The sequence below is a fragment of the Sturnira hondurensis genome, unplaced genomic scaffold (assembly GCF_014824575.4).
Source record: "Sturnira hondurensis isolate 20B ecotype Veracruz unplaced genomic scaffold, ASM1482457v3 Scaffold0001203, whole genome shotgun sequence".
In the NCBI taxonomy this organism is placed as follows: domain Eukaryota; kingdom Metazoa; phylum Chordata; class Mammalia; order Chiroptera; family Phyllostomidae; genus Sturnira; species Sturnira hondurensis.
Window position 1 is genome coordinate 32,624 of NW_028073834.1, and position 21,222 is coordinate 53,845.

At 38.2% G+C, this 21,222-nt stretch overlaps 1 protein-coding gene across 3 annotated transcripts in view; it reads left to right on the top strand.

Moving 5' to 3' along the window:
* CHRDL1 (chordin like 1) overlaps positions 1–21,222 on the top strand; it is a 62,633-nt gene that overhangs the window by 26,968 nt on the left and 14,443 nt on the right. For 2 of the 3 annotated variants that reach the window (XM_037063333.1, XM_037063350.1), the window contains exons 3-5: positions 3,152–3,219; positions 12,149–12,317; positions 15,940–16,149. In XM_037063333.1, coding sequence (XP_036919228.1) covers positions 3,152–3,219; positions 12,149–12,317; positions 15,940–16,149 — 447 coding nt within the window. The remainder of the gene's footprint in view (positions 1–3,151; positions 3,220–12,148; positions 12,318–15,939; positions 16,150–21,222) is intronic. The other variant, XM_037063341.1, reaches the window with a different exon arrangement.

The following is a 21,222-nucleotide window of genomic DNA, read 5'->3' on the forward strand; positions in this document are numbered from 1 at the left end:
TTCTCCCTCCTTCTCTCTCTCCCTCTGTTTCATCCTTCCTTTCCCTGTTTCTCTTTCCAGAAGCCCCATTTCTCTGGTTTCACATCAGAAGTTTCTATTCAAGCCACACCTTGCTTGCTGTCATTTCTTTAGGTTGAGATACCTCTGTTTACATCAATGACTTAAAAATTGTTTAGGGATACCTTTCATGATTGCATATGAATGCTGACTTCATCAATTCAGTATCTCCTAAGCATGTACTTCCCATTTGTATATCCACTTGTTACTTTATATGTACATTTTAGGTTGTTTTCTATATTGATTTGCTGTCACCTCCTAACAGGTTATTAATATACTAAGTGTAAGGGCTCAGCCTCATTTTTACCCTCCTTCTGACTTCTTATGAGGCTCTTTACTTAAGAAGCTTTCAATGCATGGCAACTAACTTTTAGGCATTAGTTTCTAGACACAAACACAGGTGAAATCATCACTGTTACAGGGTAATTCAGGGTTTCCATATTGCTTGGATGTAGTCTTCATCTACCATCTTTAATCGTATGTGGAATAACCAGAAAGAGGTGAGTATACTATTGGGCAATCACCTAATTCTGTATTTGTGATTGCTGTTCAATTTAGTACATTTACTGAGTACCTGACAGAAAGAAAATACTAAGTACCTTACCTAAGAAAATACTAATTGTTCAGCCAAGTTATTCTCAAATTTGTGAACGCATCACCGTCCTCAGGAGGGCTTTTCAATTATACAGTTAAAACCTGTATCACTGACCTCCACCCCAAAGATTCTTACTTTGTAGGTTGAGGGTGGTTTCCAAAATTTTGCACTTCTAACAAGTTCCCAGGTAATGCTGGTGCTGCTTGTCCAGACACCACACCTGGAGTGCTAGTGATCTAGGAAGTACAGAGGAAGATCTAAGACATGGTCTCTGGTTTCAAGGCATTTACAGTCTATTCACGGAGACAAGCCAGGCTCAAGAAACATTTGACAGCACAAAGTACTATAAAAAGTTTTAGTATTTATTCATTCAAGAAATATTTAATGAGTACTAACTACATGCTCAGCACTGTTGTAGGTACTGCTATTATATTAATAAAGATGATAGGCAAAAACTCTTGTTCTCATTTCAAGTCTAATCTCGAAGGGTAATTCTAATGGAAAAAAGCAGACAATAAAATATATCAAATATAGATAGTTTGTGTGCTAAGAAGAAAAAACAAAGAAGGGGGATAAGACATATTAGAGGAGTTTGAAATTTTAAATAAGTGGTCAGAGAATATCTTCCAATTCCATCATTTGTCAAGCATTTATTGAGTGAAAACTCTGTGTCAGGCATTGTTATAGATGATGGTGATACAGCTATAAAATAACACAAATAATAAACCCAACCATTATGTAAGGTACACATTTATTTGAAAGCCAGGGAATCTGGGAGTTTGTTGCTAACTTTCATGAACTCATTATGTGACTGTGAATGGCTGAGACTTCCCTTCTCTGAACCTTGGTTTCTCCATCTGTTAAATGTAGCAGCTGGACAAAATTATGCTTGAACTTCTATGCATCTCTCAGGCTACAAGATGTTTAGTCCTTTAGGCAATGGGAAATACGTAAGAATGCTTGAAGAGAATTTTTTAGAGGAAGAAAAACTTAATGCTTTTCATAGGCATAGGGAAACAATGGGGTTTGTGCGGTGAGAAGAAAATTTCAGAAAAAGAATAACATGAGCAAAAGCATGGAAGCAAGAATAGGAGACACATGTTCAATAAAGAGCAAGGTCAGAGAGTTCCCATTGTTATATAGCTGAGATAGTTGAGTGAGAAGTAAGTGCTCAATAAAGATGAGGTTGTAGGTAATTATAGAGCATCTTGGATGAGAACCCACTAATGGTTTTGATCAGGGAATGTTACAATTATACAGTCAAAGTGATAATTTTAGGAAGGTTAAAATAGCAACTTAAGTTAAATCTTCAAAATTCTTAACTTTTTCCATAAGATGATCTCTGAATCACAAAAAGTTAAAGTCGTAATTTGTTAATGTCACTGGCTGATAATATTGCTATCAAACTAATTTTGAGGTGTTTTTCAAGCCTTAAAAGCCAATAATACTACATAATTTTCCTTGAGTACTACTATATGTTTGAACCACTGACATATTACTATTTAGACTTAAGTTTTGAAACTGTGGGAGGTGAATTAAAATAGAAAATTATTAATGATATATTTTTTTGTATTTCCTGTTATCCCATAAAATATATGGTTGGGTTGATATTGGGTTTATCCTCATCTAGATATATAGATAAATCTATATCTATTTATCAGTATTTCAATTTCTATACACACAAATAGTACTCTTAGAGTGATGTAAACATCTCTAAAACCAAGTTATTCCCATCTGCTAGCTTGATCATAGATAACAAAGGTAATATGCTTGGGAATTATCTTCTAGTTTTTTATCTTTAATCACCTGAGAAATATCCTTATCTGCTTTATGTTTGTAGCTCTCCAGGCTGTGGTCCTCCCAAAGACAGTTACTCTGGAAGACAGTAATTATAGGGGTTAGCTGTTCAAAGAAAGGCCAAAAAATAGAGAAGGCTATCATAGATATTGGTTATGTAAACACTCCAACCTTACCAAATTTTACCTTAACTTTCAGATTATATCATAATTTCACAGAGATACAATGGTGAATTTAACAAATCATAACAGACCAAATGTTCAAAGCTCTCATTTGTTAAGGGTGGTTTAAACTCAAGTTAAATATGACCTGCAAAATACTTAACTGTCACTGGAATAAGATAAGCAAAAGTGACAATGATGGTTATATTAAAGTGGAAAGTCATTATTTTCCAAATTATGGGCAATGTTGGTTGATGGTTTGTTTTATAAAGTGGTAACTTTTTTTCGGAATTGTTTTTGACAAATGAGGGAGATCTTTTTAGTGTTGCTTTTTTAAAAAAAATGGAAGGTTTTTAAAATTTTTACTTTTTTTCCTTTTTATTGACTTTCATAAGGGTGACACCAGTGTGGATTTTTGAAGAATAATTAAAACATCTAGAGAACTTTGGGATCATAGAACCAAAATATTATAGGGTCACAGGGGTGATATTTTCCCCTTCTATGTATACATGATTCTTTTTTATTTCTTTTTAATAAATAGCGGACGGAGAATTGTCATGGGAACATTCTGATGGTGATATCTTCCGGCAACCTGCCAACAGAGAAGCAGTAAGTGTAAATAGCTCTAATAATTCAACACTCCACAGCATCAGGCCAAACTTTCCTCTCTCCATGGCTACTCTCCCAGCAGCTCCATAAAAGGGCCTGTTTCTAACACTATTTTTTCTTGCCTTTCCTCAAAAAATAAATGGCATCATCACCAACCTGTAACCATTTAAGTGCACTGTATAATTGGTAACCACAGCAGTACATAAGAAGAGGGGAGGGGAGGAAAAAAAAGAAAAAAAAATTAAATAAATAAATAAATTGACTGGAGCCCCAACCCTTTGGAACCGTTCATCTAGATCAGAAGTTGGTTCCCTTTACGGATGACTTGCCAAATGTTTGTCTTCTCTAAGGCAAGCAGGTCACTCACTACAGCTATCCAGAACGGTGAAGTGGTTCTGTGGATTGTCAAGTAGGCCCGCCCTCCTTTTGGCAAAGGTACTTTGGACATGCCACATAAAGCCTCCCCAAGCCTTAGACTCTCACTCATATCCATGGAAGAGAGGAAAGGTAGCAAGATAGATTCTCATTCCTCATCCCACAACATCTCATTTTTATTCTTGGTGCTAATCTCAGAATAACCTTTATGAGTAGGCATCTCTCTACATATAATAATAGCATCTCTTATTTCTTTGTATTTTGAAGCCATTAAAAAAGTAGAACCTCTCCTGGCTGGTGTAGCTCAGTGGATAGAGCACGGGCCTGCGAACCAGACGATCGTGGTTCGATTCCCAGTCAGGGCACATGCCTGGGTTGCAGGCCAGTTTCCGACAGGGGCCAGTTCCCTGCAGGGGATGCACGAGAAGCAACCATACATTGATGTTTCCTTCCTCTCTCCTTCCCTTCCCCTCTAAAGATAAATAAATAAAATATTTTTAAAAAAGTAGAACCTCTCTCTAAAAATATATATGTTTAAATACAGCAACATCAAGACTTCTTAAAATCTTGAAAGGATTTGTTCCAGTTCAAAGAACTTATCATATTAAAGGACTTACAAATATGTATGATATTTACAAAGGCATTTGTTGCACATAAATAGGTATTCAATGCACCATTGTACAAAAAAACTGTTCAGGGGCATTCAATTAAGCATTTCTTTCATAAGAGCAAAACAAATAGACAACCTAAGTGTCAATGGAGGCATGGTGAAACACCTTAACTAGGGGACCCTATGCAGGGGTTAAAAAGAATGCAGTAGAGTTCTGTCTGGTGTGGCTCAGTGGACTGAGTGCCAGCCTGTGAACCAAAAGTTTGCTGGTTCGATTCCCAGTCCAGGGAAGATGCCTGGATTGTGGGCCAGGTTCCCCAGTAGGGGGTGCTTGAGGGGCAAACACACATTGATGTTTCTCTCCCCATCTTTCTTCCTCCCTTCCCCTGTGTCTAAAATTAAATAAATAAAATATATTTTTTAAAAGAATGCAGTAGAAATGCAGTAAAGTGGAGGGATATCAAAGATATATTATGGAAGCAAAATGAGGTACAGGACACAATTTATACTATAATATCCTTATGTAAAAATTGTGTGTGTTTGTGTATGTGTGTAAATAAAAAAATCTGGAAAGTCACATACCAACATGTTAGAGTGGTAATCTCAGAATGGGTGGAGAATTGGGCATGAGGACAGATCAACTTTACTTTGTATCTTTTGAGTTATTTGATATTTTACAATGAGTATAAATTAATTTTTTTCATATTCACTTTGTGTTTTTTATTTTTATTGTTGCTCAATTACAATTGTCTCCAGTTTCCCCCTATCAATTCACCTATCTGGCATCAAACTATATTATGAGTATAAATTAATTTTTAAATAAATAACATTTAAAGAATTTTCTAAAATACGAGGAATTAGTTCTCAACATGCATTGGATAAAAGGCAAGAGTCTAGGAAATTATACAGCAGACCTATAGTGAGGGTGTGAGGAAGGTGTTGGTAGGAGACAATAAAATAACCAATACAAACATAACAGTGCTGCTAAGACCATGTTTGCCAGCCATCACATGTGCCCCTTCTGATTTGCATGCCCCCAGCTCGCCAACATCCACAGCCTCCCTTTTCTGTGTTGTGTTGTGATTTTCTCTTTTTCTCAGCCCCAATTTGTGGTTGCAGTAGGAAGTTAACAGTGGGTAAATTAGTGGCTGTCAATCAGATGACATTTTAAACCAAATTTAGATCTCAGTCACCTTGAGCTGTGTGCCTTAATCTGGGTGTCTTACCTCAGAACTCCAAGTTCTGTGGCCACCTCAGTGGTCTTGCTGATAGGCCATTAATTAGCCTTTCATCTTGACTTTGTCTTATGCTGCCCCCAACACTATCCCTTATATTTCACCCTCATTGTTCTTCCTAAACTTCTGATGATGGGCTTGGATTTAATACAGTACTTCCTGTAGCAAAAGAGTTCAGATACAGAATGCAGGGCCTTGAAATAGTTATTGATTTTCAAAGGAGCTCATGGCCTATCTCTAGAAACAAACATTTGGCCCTGGTAGACCAAAATTTCCACATAGTTTCACCTTATTATAAATAAATATTTACTTTGTTCTAAAAGATAGAAATATTTGTGATATAACTTGAATAATAAATAGCATCTATAGTAATGAAAAATGTATGTACCTATCACATACTAGGCACCCAGTAAATACCTGTTAAATGAATGGTGTGGAAGAAAGAGTGAAATGTGTGTGTGTTCCGGCAGAGGGAAGCTTTTTATTAATAGTAATGCACATGAATTTCTCCCAAATCAGGGAGAAACTCTTCAAACTTGTTTTTTCTTCTCCACTCAAAAATTAGAAAGTAGAAGAATCCCTTTCTAAATATCCTTGCAGTGCAACTTTTTGCATGGGAGAAAAAAAAGGCAGCCTTAGCAACACATTTCCAATTTATTAGACTGCCCCTATTTAGAGGGGACCCTCAAAACTTCAACAGAAACACAGCTGATTATTTTGCCAAGTTGGCTGAAAACCATCAGTTTACCAAGATGTATGAAGTATACAAGAAAAACAAGTAGATTCAGTTATGACTCCTTTGTAGAAGCATGAAACAATTTCTGTTCAATTTCTAGGTCATAATTTCACATGAACTGATCCTAGTACCATTATGGGGAATGTGTGTGGGGAAGAGGAATGGGGGAAGATAGGTACAGAGTACAAAGCCAAAACATGAGAGCAAGCATAATTTTATTTTGGACAACAGCCAAATTCTGAGTTGTCCCCGATAGATTATTCATAGATTTACCTTTAGAAAAATGAAAGACTTTGGGATAGAAACAATATGAAATGAATAAAAAAAAATCCATGTGTCATTCGCATTGTCTGGCAATGTATTGGGAAGGAAAGTGGCCTAAGTGTCTCCCAGACAGGGATACTCCTGGTTGCTAGTGAGGGAGATATAAGTGTGATCATGGCTGTGTGGATTAGAACACTTTCTAAAATCATTTTAAAATTAAACATTTTATTTTGCCTTAATTGTATTCACTTGCAGTTGTAAGAGATGCATGCCCTTTACCCAGTTTACCACAATAGTAATATCTTGTAAAACTCCAGTATAGGGTCATAATCATAAGGGTATTTTCCCTTTCTGGATTCTAAGAACTTTTCTATCTCCACCAATAAAACCCTGTATCTTAGACCTTATAACAATATGGAAGAAATTTCTAGGGAACTGCTACATTGGTGGGAATTTTCTACCTCAAAAGTTTGAAATATATATCAGTCCTTTAAGTTAGTAAATCAAATATGGAAGAGGACAAAACAAAGCATAGCTAACCTGAAACTAATGCAAAATAATATTGGAAGTAAACTGTAATGGACAAATTTTTTTAATTAAAAATGATTTTTAAAAAGCATAGTCATATGGCCATTTCTACATAACTAGTTTTTTTAAAAAGATTTTATTTATCTTTTGAGGTGAAGGGAAGGAGAGAGGGAGAGAAATATCAATGTGTGGTTGCCTCTTGTGCATGGGAACTGGCCTGCAACCCAGGCATGTTCCCTGACTGGGAATCGAACCTCAGTCAAGTGGTTCACGGGCCTGCACTCAATCCACTGAGCCACACCAGCCAGGGCCCTAACTAGTTTATTTATTTATTTATTTATTTATTGAGGTAAAATTGCTAAATAACATTATATAAATTTCAGTTGTACAACATTATAATTTGATACCTGTATTCACTTTTGGTGCATGCTCAGCCAAAAGTCTAGTTTCCATCCATTACCATATATTTGACCCCCTTTACTCATTTTGCCCTCCTCCCAACCCAGTCTCCCTCTGGTAACCACGATTCTGTTGTCTGTATGAGATTTTCTTTGTTTTGTTTGTTACTGCTTTGTTTTACATTCCACATATGAATGAAGTTATTTCTATCTGTTTTGACCTGCTCTCTCAAGCAGCCTACTCATAGTTGGTTTTTAAGATAAGCTCCTATTTCACTTACAAACTTCGAGGCACTGATGCCTTTTTCCTCTTTCAGAATAGATCCTGGTAAATCTCTTTCATTTGTTTACAGCAATGACTCTAAAAGAGCCATTACTTTTATTTTTTCCAGATATATTTTATTGATTATGCTATTATGGTCATCCCATTTTTTCTACCCTTTATTCCCCTCCACCTTGTATGCCCCCACCCATCAGCATTCCCCCACCTTAGTTCATATCTATGGGTCATACATGTAAGTTATTTGGCTTCTCCATTTCCCAAACTATTCTTAACCTTTTCCTAAATATTTTCTGCCTACCATTTATGCTTCTTAGTCCCTGTACATTCTCCCCCATTCTCCCCCTCCCTTTGCCCACCCTCCATGTGATCTCCATTTCTGTGATTCTGTTCCTCTTCTACTTGTTTGCTTAGTCTTTATTTTTGTTTTTGTTTTTTAGGTTCAGTTGTTGATAGTTTGTTGTTATTTTACTGTTCATAGTTTTAATCTTCTTTTTCTTAGATAAGCGCCTTTAACATTTCAGATAGGCTTGAATAAAGGCTTGGTGATGAGGAACTCCTTTAACTGGACCTTATTTGGGAAGCACTTTATCAGCCCTCCCATTCTAAATGATAGCTTTGCTGGGTAGAGTAATTTTGGATGTAGGTCTTGCCTGCAAGGTTTCTTTTGAGAAATTAGCTGATAGTCTTATGGGAATTCCTCTGTAGATAACTGTCTCCTTTTCTCTTGCTGCTTTTAAGGTTCTATCCTTATCTTTAATCTTATCTAGTGTAATTATGACATGCCTTGGTGTGTTCCTCCTTGGGTCCAACTTTTTTCTGACTCTCTGAGCTTCCTGGAATTCCTGGAAGTCTATTTCCTTTGCCAGATTGGGGAAGTTCTCCTTCATTATGTTTCCAAATAAGTTTTCAATTTCTTGGTTTTCCTCTTCTCCTCTGGCACCCCTATGATTCAGATATTGGAACATTTAAAGTTGTCCCAGAGGTTCCTAAGCCTCTCCTCACTCTTTTGAATTCTTGTTTCTTCATTCTGTTCTGGTTGGATGTTGTTTATTTCTTCCTTCTGCTCCAAATCATTGATCTGAATCCCAGTTTCATTCTCTTCATTGCTGGGTCGCTATACATTTTTCTGTATTTCACTTTTCATAGCCTTCACTATTTACTCTATTTTGCAACCATACTCCACCATTTCTGTGAGCATCCTGATTACCAGTATTTTGAACTGTGCATCTGATAGTTTGGCTATCTCTTCATCACTTAGCTATATTTTTTCTGGAGCTTTGATCTTTTCTTTCATTTGGGCCATATTTTTCTTGTGTCCATGCCTGTTACATAGTAAGGGAATGGAGCCTTAGGTACTCATCAGGGCAGGGCAACTTATGTAGCTGCGTTGTGGTGTTGTATGTTGGGGAGGGTCCAAGAGGGACCGATGCCACTTGCTCAGCACTCTTGCCCAGCTTTCAGTCAGTTCCTCCTCTACCCACAAGCAAATTGGGCCCTTCAGGTGCTTATTCCTGGGTAGGTGGGTTTGTGTACATTCCAGGACCCTGCGGTCTCTCCAATGAACTCTCCTGTGAGGCTGGGAGTTTCTCCTGCTGCCTCAACCCCCACAGGTTTTTATAGTCAGAGTTTTTGAGGCTTTATTTTCCCACACTGGAACCATGGGTTGTGCCATCTGTTTCACCCACCAGTTGTTCCTCCCAGTTTATCTGCATGTAAATATGAGACCACAGGGCCCTCCAGCCACTGCCTTGCTGCAAGTTCTCTCCACCCTGGGTGCACATCTCCACCCTTCCTACTGGCCTGGATAAATGTTTCTTCTTTAACTCCTTGGTTGTTGGACTTCCATACAGTTCAATTTTATGGCAGTTCTGGTTGCACTTTGTTTTTAAATTTGTTCCTGTCCTGTTTTGGTTGTGTGAGCAAGCAATGTGTATCTACCTATGCTTCCATCTTGGCCAGAAGTCTCCTTAATCAAATTACTTTTGATTAAAAGTAATACTTTTAATCAAAATCACACATTACCACTCCCAATACCACCCTAAAATAGAAGATCCTCTATGTCAGAGATTCTCAGCCTTGGCTTTAATGTAGAGTCCCCTGGGGGTATATAAAAGTCCTGATGCCCAGATCTTACCCCCAACCAATTCCATCAACTCCCTGGAAATGGGAATCAGGCAACAGTATTTTTACAGTTCCCCAGGTGATTCTGTGTGCAGCCAAACTGGAAACCATTGACATGTGTTTGTGAACACTGCAGCAGACTTACATATTGAAAAAAAACTTTTCTTCACAGCAGCTTTTAGTCAAATATTTGTGGACCACCTAGCTTGACCCGACATCATCCCTTCCATCCTCTCCTCCTCCTCCTTTATTTCTCTTCCCCCTCCTTTATTTCTTCCTCTCTGTTTCCTCTCACTACCAGCTACTTACTTCCACTCATTTCTGCCAGTTACAAAATCTCAACCTTCATTGTCACCCTGAATAAAACTCCTTTCCTTAGTTTCTCTGTCTGTAAAACAAAAGACTTAACATAAGATGAGGTTCTGGGGGCTGCCTGGTCTGTGAACAAAATCCCTGAGTGTTTTGACTTTTGTCTTGAATCATTTTTCTACCCTTATCATATGTCCAGGGTCTGAGTTCCTGGCACCAAAGAACAACTTTTCATCTTGCAGTCACCCTCATGGACCAGAGAACTTTCTCTGTTTGTAGGTTATCCTGGGTCAGTGACCTTTCCTCTCAAATTCTAGTCCTGTCAAACTCCTTCCTTTTAGCATCAGTGGGACACACAAATTCCAAATGGACTTTTCTGTGTTCCTTGAGCAAAATGATGCCAAACTCCCCAAAGTACAGAACAATCTGTAATGGTCTTTGTGAAATGTGAGTGATTATTGTAGAAAAAAACATATGAGCTATTCTGGGTATGAAAAATATTTTCACTGAGAATCTTTTCTGTGTGCATGACAATAAATGGATGCAAATTCTTATTTTTGTGCATTTTTATAGCAATGTACCAGGGAGGGATCTTCTTACATAAAGGAATAATGTTCCCTTTCTCTTACTCCAGCTCCTGTCATCTCCCCCTCTTCTCACACCAGAGCCCACCCCAAGAGAGTAATAATAATTCCCAAAGTTAAATTTGCAATATGCATGTCTGTGGAACATAAGTGTACTAAATATTCTATGTTGGGATTACCAGACCCCATAACTATCTTCTCAATGTTCCCTGCCATTTCTATCACTAAATATAAGGATCTTCCTTTTCAGTTGCCTGCAAACAATTTTTACATCGGTCTCCCCTCCTTTACCCCTAATAATTGTCTCTAAAACACAATGTTACTTGACTTTAAACCTTAAGTTCTGTTCTTCATTCATTCTGTCCTCTGTCCTCACTCTACTTCAGCTCCAGGGACAGAGGTCAGTAGCAGAATAGTGGGCTCATCATGTGCCTTTATCCCTTGCTGAAACAACAACAAGTGGATTATTTGTGATATAAGACTCTAAGCTTTTATTAGGGACCACAGATTTCATTCATTCAAAAAGTTTTTTCTAAGCACCTTCTAGATGCTAGACACCATTTTAGGCACAGGAGATATATCAGTGAACAGAAGAAAGTCCTCATCTCTGCAGAGCTGAATTCTAGTACTGGCATGTGCTGTCAGTTCTTTTATCTATGAAATGTCTACAGTCTCTGTGCACTGATGTATGATCTCATGCCATTACCTATGTTGAACCTCAGTATACTTATCTGGACTCTACTTGACTCCTTCCCTTCCTCCTATCCAGTTCACCCAATGCATCCTCAAGGTTCAATGCTTGGAATCACAGTTTTGATTATCACTCTGCTTTAGAAACATCCCTCAAAGGCTTCCACATTCTCAGCTCTGTTGTGTACCAAGTCCTCACCCCTTAGCCTGTCATTTAAAGTCCTTCCTGATCTGGTGCCAACCAACTTTCGGAATGTTATTCTTCATCTATTACCTTTTATGGACTCTGTTTTCTGTGCTGCACCTTCTCAACTTGGAAACCTCTGCCTGGAATACTTCTGATCCACTATACCCCCAAAACATCTATTCACCCTGCATGACACAGCTCACAAAGCATCCCCCAAAAGAAGATTTCTTTCTTGTCCTAACCTGCACAGTATTTTATATTTATCTTGTGGCTTCTGTCATATCCTGCCTTGTGTTGCAGACTGCTACCTTAAGTCTTAAACTCAAATGTGAGAGTCTTAGGAGCAGGCAGGGCACTTTACCCTTTCTGGCTGTTTGCTCCCTCAGAAGTTTGTAAGTGAATCTAGTCCACTCTTCTATAAGAAGAGAGAAACATCTTAGTATGTTGCCAGTGCTACTTTACATCCCTATTTCTCTACTGATGTGAGTGGACGTGCAGTTTAGATCAGATGTCATCACTAAAAAATTAAATGTCTTCTAATGTATTCAAGGCCATTTCTGTATTTTCACTGGTGGACTTAGGCAACTGAATTTGTCTTTGTCATTTTAGAGACATTCTTACCACCGCTCGCACTATGATCCTCTGCCAAGCCAACAGACTGCAGGTCTTCCGCGCTTTCCTGGGGCCAGAAGTCACCGGGGAGCTCTTATGGATTCCCAGAAAGCCTCAGGCACCATTGTACAGATTGTCATCAATAACAAGCATAAACATGGACAAGGTGAGAATAATGTTCCTTTTGTACCACATCCACATCAGGGCTTCAGTAGCCGTGATGTTTGGAGGGTTCAAGCTAGGAAAGGACCCTTTCTCTCGTGCATATAATACATTCACATGTGGGTCATTGACTATCAAGTCTACAAATTAAGTATGTACAAGTGATTCCATAGAATACTTAGGATTTCCCTAAATACAATCCAAAGAGCCTATCTAATATTTCAGATGTATTTGTCCTTATTTAGAGCAAAAGGTAAGAAATGCACCTGATGCAGCCTCCAGCATTTTCTCAGTGGCCCCTGGGGGTTGAATTTTGTTTGGGAAAGTTCACTGGATCTTTACCAGAATGAGAGGCTGTTCATTTTCCAGTAGGAGACCCAATATTCAATGCTACTCAGTGTCAAATGCTTTTGGAGCTCTTATCCATACCTTAGAAATAAAAAGTTTCTCACCTCAGTGCACCACAGAGTCTCCTGGGAGTCTTGTAAAAGATACATTTCCCAGGCCTCAGGCTCAGAAATTCTACTTCATATGAGGATATTGTCTTTAGTAATGAGTAATCCAGTGAGAAAAATCCAGAAACTTCCTGGCTCAGGACCAGAGGACTGATCAGGTTCACAATGACATGCAGCCCTTTTAGCCAGCCAGCTGGCTAGAGCAGGCACCCACACACAACCAAGGCCCATTCCTCCCTGTGTAGAGTTCTCCTGCCTGCACATCCCCAGTAGTGGGGGTGGGGAGAGGAGAAATTCAATAAAACAATTTACGTTTTTAGTTATTGTGTCAACCATCTCTTCGGAGAAAGAACTCAGCTAGTTCCTATTTATGAAGCCATAAACATGGTTTGTTTCCTTTAAAGGGAAAACAAATCAAAGGCAGTTCTATAAATGGGCTAAAAGTAATTATTAAATTAAATGATTGAATAACAGGGGTTGAAAAACAATGTTACAAAGAACTACTATAAATTTCAACAAAGTTAGTCAAGCCAAAGCTAGTTGATCACATTTGTTAATAATTGGATATAAATTTCAGATTACAGATAAAAAATTAAATTGCTTTGAAACTAATAGGCTTAAAAAGAACCTTCAAAATAAAATTGTCAATTAAAAATGGTGATATATAAGAGGAATTGGAAATATTTACTATCGATCAGGGTTTGATTTGAAATTTAACAATTTTAAATTGCAAGGCATTCTGATATGAATTTATGGAATGATGATGAGGAGGAGTAGGGTAAAGATGCAGTTTGATGTTCAATACTAAATTGCCTCTAATAGATTCCATTTGCTCTGAAAGTATTCCAAAGCCTTGAAAAATGTGTGGGGAAATGGACTTTGAAAACTCTAAATCCCATAATTCCTACAGGCCTCTTCATTTTCAGGGCAGAGGCTCATCCCTTGATTTTCTCCATGTTGTACAAAAGCCCCAGCTGGTTCACATTTATTCATTGCCCCCAATTGATTTGGTCAAAGCAGTTCTTTCCTAAACTTTCTACTGTAGTTCACTGGATAATCACTTGTCCCCGCACCCAATTCCCAATGCATCCAAAATTATCTTGAGAATTTGTTGGTGGGAAGAAGGCTGCATTTCCCTTAAAAGTATTAACCTCACCCTATTGAACTTCAGAGTGTAGGCTGTCATCCAGTCTAGATTGTTTCTTTAGTTCAAATGTTTAGGGGAGAGAGATCCTAGCTATATAACATTGGGAGTTGTATAGCTGCCAGCACCTCTTTTTCTTTTTTAGCTCTCCTGCTGACTATATTCTCCTCTTGGATGCAATGTACTGGGTCCTTTGGAAGAGTCAAAGAGGAGAAGCAACAGGACTCTACCATTTTGAACTTGAATTTAGTCTAAATTTTCTTGAAGCAGACAATGCACCCACTTGATTACACTGTCCAGAAGGAAGTGTCACTGTCTGTGGGAGAGAGAGAAGAGGTCATGGCAGGAGAGAGAACAACACATCTTTCTTGTCTTCTCATGTGATTTCATCCACATCCCTGAGCCTCACAGTTTAGACATCAAGTCCCTATTCTATCTTACTGTAAGCTTGGGGAGCTTCTCTGATTTAGATTCTTAGGTACTTGGAAATCTTTACACAGATTGACCTATTAGAATGCCTAGTGCTCTAGCAGAGTACCTAGTACTCCTTCCTCTTGCAAAGGATAGGAAAAGGCAGCCAACACATTCGTATTTCTTAATGTGACCCAGTGGACTTGATGAGAAAGAAATAGCCCAATGATTCATCCTTCTGAGGCCACTGTCTTGCAGCCAAATAAGTTAATTCCTAAAAACGCCCCAAACGGGGCTATTTCTCCCACCCTAACCCCACCTTAAGTGATACAACCCACCCTGGAGATGTTGTTGATTGGGATGCCAACAGGTCTCCCTGGGTATGATGAGGTACTGGTAAGAATAAGAAACACACCCAGCCCCAGTCATGGCTTGAAATCTCCAAAATGTCTTAGCACTTTCGAAATGGGAGACAATTCATTCTCAGACCTCCTCATTCACAGCCCTATGCAATTCTCACCCTGGATCCTAGATCCATGCCTTACTGTAGGAGCTGGATATGTTTTGGTTGGATTGCATTAAAGGATGTTCCTGTGACCCCATCCCTTCATAGGCCCCTCAGCTTGCAGTCCAGATGAGTGCTCTTGCAAGGCTCCTTAGAAAACATGGAGTCATTCACTTCACTTTCCACTAAACAAATGTGAAACCACCAAAGGATATCTCTAGGACAGGCAGTGACTGACTTCAGTCAAATCTCTGTAGCCACTATAAGGTAGGGGATACAGGATGCTGCCTGAAGATTATAGGGGGGGGGAGGCTACCTTTAACCACTCACCTGGGAGGTGTAGGTTCTTTCTCTCTTAATCTTGTCTTAGAACCTTTCTTCCCAGGCAAGCACCATTAGGCTCCATACCCATCTGTTGTTGGATGATACTTTCAAAGCATTTGATATTCTGAATGAATTTGCTTCAGGATCTGGGGGGAAAATGGTCCTTTGGGAAGAACAGTAGTTTTTGCATCTAGTCTCCCTGGGTGGTAAATCTCTCTGGGAAATTTACATGCCAAGAAGAACGCCCACTTGGTCCATTTTCTCTATGAACTGTAGCTATCAAAACTACATTCTACTGGAACTTCCTTATCAGATACCCAGGACAGATACAACTTTGCTTTCACTCATTCCTGCACTTTAAAAAATATTTATTTATTGACTGCCTGGCACTTGTGAGAATCCAGAGGCTACTGCTGAAGAACCTGAATACTTGCCAATGGTAGAAAAGGCACATGCTGTATTTTTAGTTAGAAGAGGCTTGACCCATGGACATGAACAATGGTAAAGGGATTGCCTGAGGGAGTGGGAGGTGCTAGGTGGAGGGTGGCAAAAGTAGAAAACTCAGAACTGTAATAGCATAATCAATAAAATATAACTTAAAAAATAAAATCCCCACTTCCTCATTCTGCCCCCCCAAAAGAAGAGGCTGCCCTGTAAATGTATCTCTATGGCCATATAAAGAACAAAGGATGTTTGATGTCTTAAAGAGTTCATGGTTTGGGTTCTGAGCACAGGGGCCCATTTTTGCTCCCTAGGCTTTATTTTTCGGTATTGTGTTCTCTTTCAGTGTGTGTTTCCAATGGAAAGACCTATTCTCATGGCGAATCCTGGCACCCTAACCTCAGGGCTTTTGGTATTGTGGAGTGTGTACTGTGTACTTGTAATGTCACCAAACAAGAATGTAAGAAAATCCACTGTCCCAACCGATATCCCTGCAAGTATCCTCAAAAAATAGATGGAAAGTGCTGCAAGGTGTGTCCAGGTAAAAAGGCAAAAGGTGTGTTGGTTGTAACCCCTGCCTTTGGTTGACTGAGATCCCCAGATAGTCATTTGCAATGTTCTGTGAACACCAGAAATGTAATCAATATGCCATATCACTCTAATGATAACAGTTCTACTAATAATAAACTTCATTCTCTCCTCTTTGGAAGAAATGGATTACTAAAAATTACACTGGGGATTTATTTTTGTCAGCCATACCTTTGACTCTATGGAGCCCTAAATGCCAAAATTAAGTCTTCATTTTATAAATAGTAGAAAGTACAAAAGGGTTCGCCTTTATCCATATCCTCCTAACACTTATTGTTTGCTGATGGTAGCAACCCTGACAAGTGTGAGGTGATATCTTATTGTGGTTTTAATTTGCATTTTTCTGATCATTAGTTGAGCATCTTTCATATGTATATTGGCTATCTGTATGTCCTCTTAGGAGAAGTATCTATTCAGATCATCTACACTTTATTTATTTATTTATTTATTTATTTATTTATTTATTTATTTATTTTCAAGTACAGTTTTCTGTCTATTGCTCCTATCCCAGCCTACTCCACCATGCTCCCTACCTCCATCCCATTTCCACCCCCCTTAGTTGTTGTCCCTGTGTCCTTCATACTAGTTCCTGTAAATCCTTCCCCTTCGCCCCCTCCTGAAATTATACTAGTTCCTCAAATTCCCTCTCCTCTCCCCACTGGTAACTGTCAGCCTCTTTTCTATTTCAGTGTCTTTGTTTTTATTTTTCTTGCTTGTTTATTTTGTTACTACCTTCCTGTTAAAGATGAGATCATATGGTATTTGTCTTTCAACAACTGGCTTATTTCACTCAGCATAATGCTTTCCAGTTCCATCCATGATGTTGCAAAGGGAAGGAGCTCCTTCTTTCTTTTGGCTGCACAGAATTCCACTGTGTATATGTGTCATAATTTTTTGATCCATTCATTTACTGATGAGGTTGCTTCCAACTCTTGGGTATTGTAAATTGTGCTACTATGAACATCGGGGTGCATAGGTTCCTTGGTATTGCTGTTTTAGGGTTCTTAGGATATAATCCTAGCAGTGGAATTGCTGGGTCAAAAGGCAGATCCAATTTTAGTTTTCTGAGAAAATTCCATACTGTTTTCCATAATGGTTGTACCAGTCTGCAATCCCACCAACAGTGAGCTAAGGGCCCCTTTTCCCCACAACCTCTCCAACATTTGTTGTTTGTTGCTTTGTTTATGATAGCCACTCTGACCTGTGTAAAGTGGTATCTCATTTTGGTATTAATTTGTATCTCTCTGATAGCTAGCGATATTGAGCATCTTTTCATGGGTGTCTGGATCCTCTGTATGTCCTCCTTGGAGAAGTGTCTGTTCAAGTTCTTTTCCCATTTTTTAATTGGGTTAGTTGTCTTCTTTGAAGTCGTGTGAGTTCTTTGTATATTTTGGAGATTAAACCGTTGTCTGAGGTATCATTGGCAAATATGTTTTCCCACACAGTTGGTTCTCTTTCTATTTTAATACTGTTTTCTTTACCTAGGAAAAAAACTTTTTATTTTGATGAGATCCACTTGTTTATTCTTTTCTTTATATACCTTGTTCTAGGGGACATATCAGTAAAAATGTTGCTGCGTGAAATACCTGATATTTTCCTGCCAATGTTCTCCTCTAGGACTTTAATGGTGTCATGGCTTATATTTAAGTCTTTTATCTACCTTGAATTTATTTTTGCATATGGTGTAAGTTGGTGCTCGAGTTTCATCTTTTTGCACATAGCTATCCAGTTCTCCCAACACCATTTGTTGAAGAGGCTATCTTTACCCCATTTTATGTTACTGCCCCCTTTGTCGAATATTAATTGACTGTAGAGAGTTGGGTTTATTTCTGGGCTCCCTGTTATGTTCCATTGGTCTATGTGCCTGTTTTTATGCCAATACCATGCTGTTTTGATTACAGTGGTCTTGTAATACAGTTTGACATCAGGTATTGAGATCCCTCCTACTTTGTTCTTCTTTCTCAAAATTCCAGCTGCTATTTGGGGTATTTTATGGTTCCATATAAATTTTTGAAGTGTTTGTTCTATGTCTGTGAAATATGCCACTGGTACTTTAATAGGTATTGCATTGAATCTGTAAATTGCTTTGGGTAGTATGGACATTTTGATGATGTTAATTCTTCCAATCCCTGAACACGGTATATGTCTCCATTTGTTTGTGTCTTCCTTGATTTCTTTCTTCAGTGTAGTGTAGTTTTCTGCATATAGGTCTTTTACGTCCTTAGTTAGGTTTATTCCCAGATATTTCATTTGTTTTTGCTATATCAGATGGGATTGTTTTCTTGATTTCTGCTTCTGCTGTTTCATTGTTAGTATGCAAAAATGCCTTTGATTTTTGGATATTGACTTTGTAACCCACTGTTTTGTCAAATTCATTTATTAGTTTGAGCAGTTTTTGGTAGAGTCTATAGGATTTTCCATGTACACTATCATGTCATCTGCAAACAATGACACTTTTGTTTCCACCTTTCCAATTTGAATGCCTTTTATTTCCTTTTCTTGCCTAATCGCTGAGATTAAAACTACCAATACTATATTAAATAGAAGTGGTGAAAGTGGACAACCTTGTCCTGTTCCTGATCTTAGTGGAAAAGCTTTTAGTTTTTGCCCGTTGAGTATGATGTTGGCTGTAGGTCTTTCATATATGGCCTTTATTATATTGAGGAATGCTCCCTCTCTTCCCACTTTGCTGAGTGCCTTTATCATAAATGGGTGTTGTACCTTATCAAAAGCTTTTTCTGCATCTATTGATATGATCATGTAGTTTTTCTTTGCTTTTGTTTATGTGGTGTATTACATTTACTGATTTATGAATATTGAACCATCCTTTCATCCCTGGGATGAATCCCACTTGGTCATGGTGTATGATCTTTTGGACATATTGTTGGATGCGATTTGCCAATATTTTATTGAGGATTTTAGCGTCTATATTCATCAGTGATATTGGCCTGAAGTTTTCTTTCTTTATTGTGTCTCTATCTGGTTTTTGAATTAGGATGATGCTGGCTTCATAAAAAGAGTTCGGGAGTTTTCCATCATTTTGGAGTTTTTGGAATAGTCTGTGAAAATAGGGGTTAGCTCTTCATTAAATGCTTTGTGGAATTCTCCTCTGAAACCATATGGTCCAGGGCTTTTGTGTGGCGGGAGTTTTTTTACTACTGCTTCAATTTTATCTGGAGTTATTGGTCTGCTCAGACTTTCCGCTTCTTCTTCATTGCGTTTTGGAAGATTATGTTTTTCTAGAATTTTGTCCATTTCACCTAGGTTTTCAAATTTCTTGGCATACAGTTCTTCATAGTACTTTCTTACAATACTTTGCATTTCTGTGGCATCAGTTGTAATCTCTCCTCTTTCATTTCTGATTGTGTTTATTTTTGTCCTCTATCTTCTTTTCTTGATGAGCCTACTTAAAGGTTTGTCTATTTTGTTTATCTTTTCCAAAAATCAACTCCTTGATTCATTGATCCTTAGAATTGTGCTTTTAGTCTCTATGTCATTTAATTCTGCTCTGATTCTGCTTATTTCCTTCCTTCTACTTGCTCTGGGCTGTCTTTGTTGCTGTTCTTTGAGTTCTTGCAGGTGTAAGGTGAGGTTGTTTGTTTGAAACGTTTCTATCTTCTTTAGGTAAGCCTGTTTTACTATGAAATTTCCTCTCAGGGCTGTCTTCGCTGTATCCTATAAGTTTGGGGTTGTTGTAAGTTCCTTTTCATTTGTTTCCAGAAAATTTTTGATTTCTTCCTTAATTTCATTCTTGACCCATTCATTGTTTAATACCATACCATTCAGTGTCCATGATTTTGGGTGTTTTAGGTTTTTTTCTTTGGGGTTGGATTCCAGTTTCAATCCCTTGTTATTGGAGAAAATGCTTGATATGATTTCAATTTTCTTGAATTTGTTGAGGCTCATGTTGTGTCCTATCATGTGATCTATGTTTGAAAATGTTCCATGTGCATTTGAAAAGAATGTGTATTTAGCTTCTTTGGCATGAAGTGCTCTATATATATCAGTTAAGTCCATTTCATCTAGGGCACTGTTCAATGCTGCAATATCTTTGTTGATATTTTGTTTGGAAGATCTGTCCATTTTTGACAATGGGGTGTTAAAATCCCCTACTATAATTGTGTTGCTGTCAATATCTTTCTTGAAATCCTCTAAGATTTTCTTTATATCTTTGGGTGCTCCTATGTTGGGTGCGTATATATTTATGATGTTAATGTCTTCTTGGATTTCTCCCTTGAGTACTAGGAAGTGACATTCTGGGTCTCTCTTTATTGCCCTTTTTTGAAGTCTATTTTGCTGATATGATTATTGCTACCCTGGCTATTTTCCTTGTCCGTTTGCTTGGCAAATTTGATTCCAGCCCTTCACTTTTAGTCTGTGATGGTCTTTTGTCCTGAGGTGGGTCTCTTGTAGTCAGCATATGTGTGGGTCATGCTCTCTTATCCATTCAGCCATTCTATGTGTTTTGATTGGAGCATTTAATCCATTTACATTTAAGGTTATTATTGATAGGTACTTATTCATTGCCATTTCTGTACCTGTGTTCCTTTGTCTCTCTTTTTCTTCTTTTCCTTAAAGCAGTTCTTTTAGTATTCTTGTAGAGCTGGTTTGGTGGAGGCATAGTTTTTTAGACTTCTTTTGTCTTGGAAGCTCTTTATTTGGCCTTCTATCTTGATTGGGAGCCTTGCTGGGTAAAGTAGCCTTGGTTTTAGGCCTCTGGTTCTTATTTAGTGTAATATTTCTTGCCATTCTCTTCTTGCTGGAGCGTTTCCATTGAGAAGTCAGTAGCTAACCTTATTGGGGCTCCCTTGTATGTTACTTCCTATTTCTCCCATGCTGCCTTTAAGATCCTCTCTTTGTCTTGGAAATTTTCCATTTTAATGATGATGTGTCTTGAAGTGGGCCTCTTTGGGTTCCTCTTGATTGGGACTCTGTGATTCCTGAATTTGTGTGACTTTCTTTCATCAAATTAGGGAAGTTTTCCCTCATTACTTTTTCAAATTGGTTTTCTGTCCCTTGTTTTTCTTCTTCTCCTTCTCGT